This window comes from Pseudochaenichthys georgianus, chromosome 17, assembly GCF_902827115.2.
Source record: "Pseudochaenichthys georgianus chromosome 17, fPseGeo1.2, whole genome shotgun sequence".
In the NCBI taxonomy this organism is placed as follows: Eukaryota; Metazoa; Chordata; class Actinopteri; order Perciformes; family Channichthyidae; genus Pseudochaenichthys; species Pseudochaenichthys georgianus.
Window position 1 is genome coordinate 22,078,975 of NC_047519.1, and position 7,288 is coordinate 22,086,262.

A 7,288-nucleotide genomic window follows, 5' to 3' on the forward strand; every position below is an offset into this window, starting at 1 on the left:
ATGTGTACATAGTGCACTGCAGTCTGATTCACAGTTTAATACATACATATTTGAAAAAATACCAAAAAAACCTTCTAAATACCATCAGACTGAAGCCAATGACCTGCATGTGTAGCAGGTTGATGCAACAAATGGCAAAGAGTGACTTGAGAAATGTTTGAAGCATTTCAAAAAATATTCTCCACACACTCTCCTGCTGGGTTCGTCAGGTTTGCTGAGTGTGTTGAATTGAAGTCTACAAACCCATACTGTAAACTGTAGGTTTGCCGCTGCATCATAATTATGTTATGTAACCCTCATGCTGGCACAAGTCAGAGTAATACCAGTGATTTAAAATGGAGCAGCAATAAAACATATCCCTGAACCATTTTAATTGCACAATAGCCTGGATGGGGGAAAAAGCAAAACATAATAATAATTTCAATCCGATGTTTGGGCTACACTTTGGACCTGATTGGAGATACAGGGAATCATTTGCCACAAATTCCTCTGCATAGTGGAGGCACTATCGCAGACCACGTGAGAGGAATATTCAATGACGGTCCCCGGTAGACCGGTTCATCTCCTGGCACTCCTCTGCTGCTGACATGGACTGCTGGACACTGTATTCTCTCAGCTCCCCACTAACGGACGCGGAGGGAGGGCGATACTCTTTCTGAATGTAATCTGTCGTTTTTCCTCTTCTTTTTCTGTTATTTTTTCTTTGATTTCTTCTACAAGTCGCACAGTTAGGGGAGGGGATGGCTTGGCCGTGCATCAGCAGAGTGTGCTGCCTGGCTCGCTTCTGGAACCAGTTCGACAAATCGGACCTCTCCGTCCCGCTCACCATCCAGAACTACTCGGACATCCCGGATCATGAGGTGCGCTCCATCACCAAACAGGTCTCCGCCTCGGAGCGCGCACCCGGGAATAAGTACGCTACCCCGGACCCGCGTGGCCCCTCTCATGCGCCCAGAGATGGCCCGGGGACCCGAGGATCCCTCAAGGCACGAACGGAGCAAAGTTACAAGCCCCGGGAGGAGTATCACCCACCCGGAGTGCCTTTCAACAGTGTGACCCAGTACAAGCAGGATTTCAAACCTTGGCCCATTCCCAAAAAGGAGAATTTCCCTTGGATTAGTAACGGGGGCAGCAGGGCAGACAGTGCTCCGGACAGCCCGGAGAACGGGTACCACAGCCAGGCACACCCGGGGGAGGGCGAGGAGCGGGGCAGGGGGCAGAGGGGGACAGACCCCCAGGGGGTGGAGGAGAGCAAAACCAGCTCCTACAGGTAGGACATGTCCGCCTCTGGTTGCAGCACCTGTCGCTGTCCTCTGTGTGAATGCTGGTGCTTGCTTTGATGCCTAATTAGATTTGTGTGTTTTAAAATTCATTGACTTCCATGGTCATCAATTATTCTCTTTGGTTGGATGTTGCATTTTATTTCAGGTTATGTAGACATCTCCTTTCCAATCAATTACAACTAGTTTAATCAAAGAATGTTAGCTTTATGTTTACTAAGGGTTTTAGCCTTTTTAGATTAAAAAAAAAAGTTAAACTGTGCAGTATACTTCACAATAAAAAAATATATTTGAAAAGATTGGATTATTGTTTTGTTGATCATCTTGCAATCACTCAGTTTTTGTACAATCCCTTGGTTGGTCCAGACCCCTATAAAGTTATATAAATAACCCATAGTAGGCCTACCAACATTTTCAATATGACCATGTGTTATAGAAACACATTTAAAAATGCAATAGAATAGATCGAATGGGAGGGATGAAACCCTCTTTAATTGTCACATATTACAATTTGTGAAATTTGACCTCTGCCTTTAACCCAAGTAGTATAGGAGCAGTGGTATTTCACTGCTTTCAAGCATTAACTACATTGAGTCACTTCAAACAATGCAAATTGATAGCATATCTCACTGCCTGGTTGATGTCAGTTAAACCTAGACTTTAGGAAGCTTTTGCACCAAGCTTTAGGAGACTTTACAAGACAACTTCTTTCACATGATATGCACTCCCCATGACAAATAAACATATCTTTAGGTATGAAGCTGGTATGATCCCCCTTTAAGTTACTCTCAGACAAACTTTTGCCTCTTCCTCCAGGCAAGAGTACAGGCAGTGGACCGGGGTGAGACCAGCCAAAAGTGCGAGGAAAAATCCTTCAACTCAGTACTCCAGCCCGGGGACAGAGGCCACTAACGTCCCACGTGAGACTAGCTACCAGGCTGCCTACAGTGGGGACGTCCCGTCTATAGGGCTGCATCATAAGGAGCAAAATATCACATCTGCTGCCCCCAACGTACACCCTGCTGGTGGCCCCCAGCACATCCCCACTGCCCTGCCAGCTGGTGGTTCACCCACCCCCTCCAGCCTCCACCTGAGCGAGGCAGAGGTAAGCAAAGACAGAAATGTTAGTAAAATTGTGTGTTTACACGATATATTAAAGCAAATGCTGCCGCCAGTTTGTGTGGAGGAGCCATGCAATGTACAAAGGGCTCATTGGAGGAGCTACAGGTTTGAATTGCAGCATGCAGCATCCTCCCTAAATTCAGCTTCTCCCGTCTCCCTGGTGGCCTGTTGCTGATGGGGCGCTTCAGAAAAGTGATACAGCATCCTGTCCTAAAGCAGCTCAAAGTGACCCAGCAGTTTAAACAGACCATGTGCTCTGTTAGGCAACAGACTGCTGGTGCTACACATATTACTTTGACCTGAAAAGAAAAGGCTTGATTAGAACAAAAAGTGAATAGCTAATAGTTCTAATTTTGTTGCACTTTGGTCAGAAAACAAAGAAAACCTGTAGACAAGTGTAGACATTGGTCTAAATGGGAGTCTAAATCATGAACGGGCAATGTTTTTTTGGACCTGCAGCGATACTAAAATATAGTAAAAATACACATAATGTTGAAGAAATGTAACTGAGTTATTTTGAAAAAGTGTCCGTAATATGGCCAGGGGCAGAATGACAAAGGTTAAAGAATCGACCAAATATTCACACGATTTGACATTTCGCCCCAGTTCTTTTGCTCTCAGCAAAGGCAGGAGGTCTGGGACAGAAAGAAGCAGATGTCGGACAGAAGCATAACTCAACAGGGCAAGAGGATTTGCTCAGGATGCTGAATATTCATCAGTTCAGTCAGATTGTTTCAGATTATCGTAGGATAAACTGTCTGAGGGGACACGACACCCTTTCCTCCGTCCCCTCCCTGTGATGTTGCTCAGGTCAGCTGTTTTGCGTGACAGTAAGTGAGACAGATTTTAGGAATCTCCAGAGGTTTAGTGCCATCCCTCTTCCCGCCCACACATCACGGCGCCATCTGCCAGTGGGGATCTGGTCTAGGTCGGGTCTGTCTGGTCTCTCTGCTGCACACTGTGTAGCAATACATCTCACACTGAAGGGTTAGAACATGTGTTTGTGGGACAAATCTATGTTTGGCGGGTCCTAGCTACACTAAGGTCATGATGTCCTTGATATTTGGGAGTTATAGGAACCTGGGGAAGTTTACAGGCTACTTTAGAGGATGGTTTGAAGGCATGCTCCAACATTTTGAAGCCTCAATTAACATTTAGCTAAGAAATAATACAAATGTGATAAACACATTTTTATTTTAGCAATGTGCAGAATACAAACCTGTGAAAGTAATCAATCTCAGAATGTGTGTTCCTTCATAGACAGGCTACATAAACAACATAAAAAAACAATTGCATTATCTTAAAAAAATGCATTGTTTCAAAACTTTAAAAATGGCTGTTTTTCTTCGCAACTGACATTTTGGAAACCGTTTTATTAGGTCAGAGACATTCATTTGACTGATGATATAACTGAATTTAAATTAATACAAGAAATTAAAATAACAATTTTACACATTGGAGTTTTATCAAGGGGGAATTGGACTTCTGCAACTTCCTGAGGTTAGACAATAATGATGCAGAAGAGAGAAACTTAAGTGGTTATTTGCATATTTCTTTTTGAAATAATGACTACTACTGAGCGTTTTTGTCCCTCATTATGCTGTGTGATGGTGAAGAGTTCGAACTGAGAGATGTCAATTGTAGGACACAGGCTCTATTAATAACACCGGCCCAGTTGGAGAGAGAGTTCATGGCACATTAAGAAGGGATGTGCTGCTGGCAGTGTGATCAGCTGTGCAACCTGCACTTAATATTACACACACTAAACCCCAAGCACACACATACAGATATGGCTTTGAAACATGTGCAGTTTCAGTGCCTTTTCATCAGCTGTACCACAATCTGCCAGTACACCAGCCTGGCAGCAAATCAAGTTGAACTTAGATAATCCACCCCGGTCACCACAGGCCCACACACTGCCGACTCATTATTGACTCAGCAGCCCCCCGCAGAGGTGTCTGACCAAGCATTACACATCCCACTCCAGTATGCATTACGCTGGGTCATGGTATTTGTCTCTGAGGGCATTCTCCCTTTGTGATGCCATTCTGTAAGATACACTAAACCCAACTGTGTTTTCACCAGCAGGCGACGCTTCCCCATTTAGCGTGGAGCAGACTGTATCTATTCATTAAAAGATGTAATGGTTAAGTACCAAATAAGCTGCTGAAATCAGAATAAATCTGCTCTTAATGATAAAGGAGTTGGGCAGCCATGACATTCTCATTATTGCTCAAATCAATCTGTCAAATTGTTTGCTCCCCCACCTAAAACACATTCAAATCCATCTCCACGGATAAGAGCCATCTCTAATTTCATGACACGCAGCAGACAAATGAGTGATTAGGACACGCTTTTCATGATGAGACACCTTTTCTTGCACTCATTGAACACCCCCCCCCCCCCAGTGAGAGGTTGCTCACATGAGAGAAGGAACGTCTGTTCAACCTGAATCTCGGCTGTCCCACTTGTCACGCTGCACAGAAGTGTGTTTTCGGAATCTGCTATACAAGGCAAACAGATTTGCAAGGACGGGCCCAATTAATCCGGTGTGTGTGTGTGTGTGTGTGTGTGTGTGTGTGTGTGTGTGTGTGTGTGTGTGTGTGTGTGTGTGTGTGTGTGTGTGTGTGTGTGTGTGTGTGTGTGTGTGTGTGTGTGTGTGTGTGTGTGTGTGTGTGTGTGTGTGTGTGTGTGTGTGTGTGTGTGTGTGTGTGTCAGGGATGAGCAACACAAAACCGCTGGATGGTGAACACATTTAGCATGCAGAGAAGAAACTCTTGTTATTACATTCTTGGTTGTTGCATAGTCAGCTTATGGCAGCAGCCCCCTGGATTTGAGTTTGTACTCTTAAAGCTCACTGGCTGCCCTGCTTAACTTCTGAACACAATGCATGGCAGTGCTGTGTTTTTGTGAGGCAGTAACACAGTGCACAGATGAGATGGAAAGGCTGCTCACAATAGCTTTAAACCTCGAGCTATCCCCCAATCCGGGCTTTTTCGCTGTTTTCTCTCCCCTTGTCTTTCACTTGGACCTCTTCCCTTTTCCCATGCTGCCTGGGACTACAGAGGGAGAGTCTGTTCCCAGCTGGCAGGGAGCGAGCAGAGAATTGTGTTAAAGAGCAGAGGAAAGGCAAGAGAAGGTTGAGGGAAAAGAGATAAAGCTATGGGGGAAAAGGATGACGACAGAAGAACGAAATGCAGCATGTGAAAGATAGGTGATGAGAGAATGGGAAAGGGAGGGAAGTGGGGGGAGGGGGGGTGTAGCTGGAGAGCACAATTTGATGGATTATCTGTTAAAGTGCAATGTTGCACAGGGATGCAGTCTTCTTTGGCACAAATCTAATTTAGGAGAGAGGCAGACCTGGCTGCTACACAGAGCAGAAAAGCTGGAGAGTGTGTGTGTGTGTGTGTGTGTGTGTGTGTGTGTGTGTGTGTGTGTGTGTGTGTGTGTGTGTGTGTGTGTGTGTGTGTGTGTGTGTGTGTGTGTGTGTGTGTGTGTGTGTGTGTGTGTGTGTGTGGGTACGAGGTGAATACACTCACACACCAAAGCGACTTGCCGAACAACATGAGCTGCCTTTCCTGCCACCCACTGAGCTGTGAAGTCACATTCAAAGTGCTGCCGGGACAGCAGAAGAAGAGAAAAATAAAGAACATATTTAAAGGCAACTTTTGGGCCAGGGTTTTAAAAGAGCTGCCATCAGCAGAACTGAGCAGCACTAAGCAGGAAACAGCAACAGTCCGGACTGCTAGCACTCTGACAGCAGACCTGATTCATCTCGACAGCACAGTCAAAAGCAGTCTCCTCTAATTTCATGGGTCCAGTGAAGGCACCACAGCTGCTGCCCTCTCTGCTTTAATGTCTCTGATAACCTTAATAGCTGCTGTAATACCTGCATCTCTCTCTCTGTCTCTCGCCCATGTCTCAGGATCATCTGGTGAGGACCAAGTTCCCTCCAAACTCTTCAGCTCTCTTTCAAAGCGGGCCGAGGGTCTTCAACATCTGACAGCTGCTCCGATTTCCAACCGTTCCTCTTTGATCGTTTTAAGAAATCAAGGGGAATGATTTGAGTCCATTCCACAACACAAGAATCTATGCAAGGGAATGTATAATGTTGTAAATCCTGTGGAGCTGCAGCGCCACGACCCGAGTGGAGACAGACAGACCCTTTTACACTCCTACGACCCCTGTTGCTATGAAAAAAGAAATGCATGTTAGAAATAGTTTTTTTGTTGCGGTTATAGATGCACAAGAAACTGGCTGCTCCGTGTGTGTGTGTGTGTGTGTGTGTGTGTGTGTGTGTGTGTGTGTGTGTGTGTGTGTGTGTGCACCTGCTGATTTGTCCTTTAGTTGTACATAATGTCGGGTCTGCTACGGTAACGAATGACATCACTAAGGTCACTAAGTGTGTATGCTTACGAGTACTTTCTTGCCCTTTTGGTGTTCTGCTAGAAAACAAGTTATTTATTTCCCTAGTTAGTTTACCATTTTGAGAAAGTATTGTTCAGTCTATTATTTTGTAAATCTATTGTTAAAGAAAAAAAATCATGTAAGTGAAATTACAATAAAAGAATATAAGGATATTAGCACTTTCTATGAGATGTCACTCGGCTCTTTTTTAGGCCCAGTTTAAATAAGTAGTAGGGGTCCCTGCTCTGTCTCTCTTTCAGGTGAGGGGGTCTTTGGCCTGAAAAACACCATGGACCCCTTATTAAACGAAAAGTATGAATAGAGTTCTGATTGCAGTTAACCACTGTTATACCAAAGGTCAGGTAATGCGGGAGAGAAAGGGTTTTCGTGTGTCATACTTGAATAAAAAATGAAATGTTCTGTAAAATGTAAGGAAAAAGCAAACTATCCTGATCCAAAGCAAACAAAAATGTTCAACA

The 7,288-nt window shown here is 44.6% G+C and overlaps 1 protein-coding gene across 1 annotated transcript; it reads left to right on the forward strand.

The window, feature by feature from the left end:
* The first annotated feature begins 331 nt into the window (after window positions 1–331).
* On the forward strand, window positions 332–7,249 carry map6d1 (MAP6 domain containing 1). The gene is made up of 3 exons (XM_034104616.1): window positions 332–1,270; window positions 2,097–2,385; window positions 6,328–7,249. Exons 1-3 carry the CDS (start codon window positions 741–743, stop codon window positions 6,403–6,405), a joined length of 897 nt encoding a protein of 298 aa, XP_033960507.1. The 5' UTR covers window positions 332–740; the 3' UTR covers window positions 6,406–7,249.
* Window positions 7,250–7,288: the final 39 nt, after the last annotated feature.

Coding starts and splice junctions, on each gene's coding strand:
- map6d1 (XM_034104616.1), top strand. CDS start 741: ATGGCTTGGCCGTGCATCAGCAGAGTGTGCTGCCTGGCTCGCTTCTGG. Junction 1,271..2,096: donor AGCAAAACCAGCTCCTACAG/GTAGGACATGTC, acceptor CTCTTCCTCCAG/GCAAGAGTACAGGCAGTGGA. Junction 2,386..6,327: donor TCCACCTGAGCGAGGCAGAG/GTAAGCAAAGAC, acceptor CCCATGTCTCAG/GATCATCTGGTGAGGACCAA.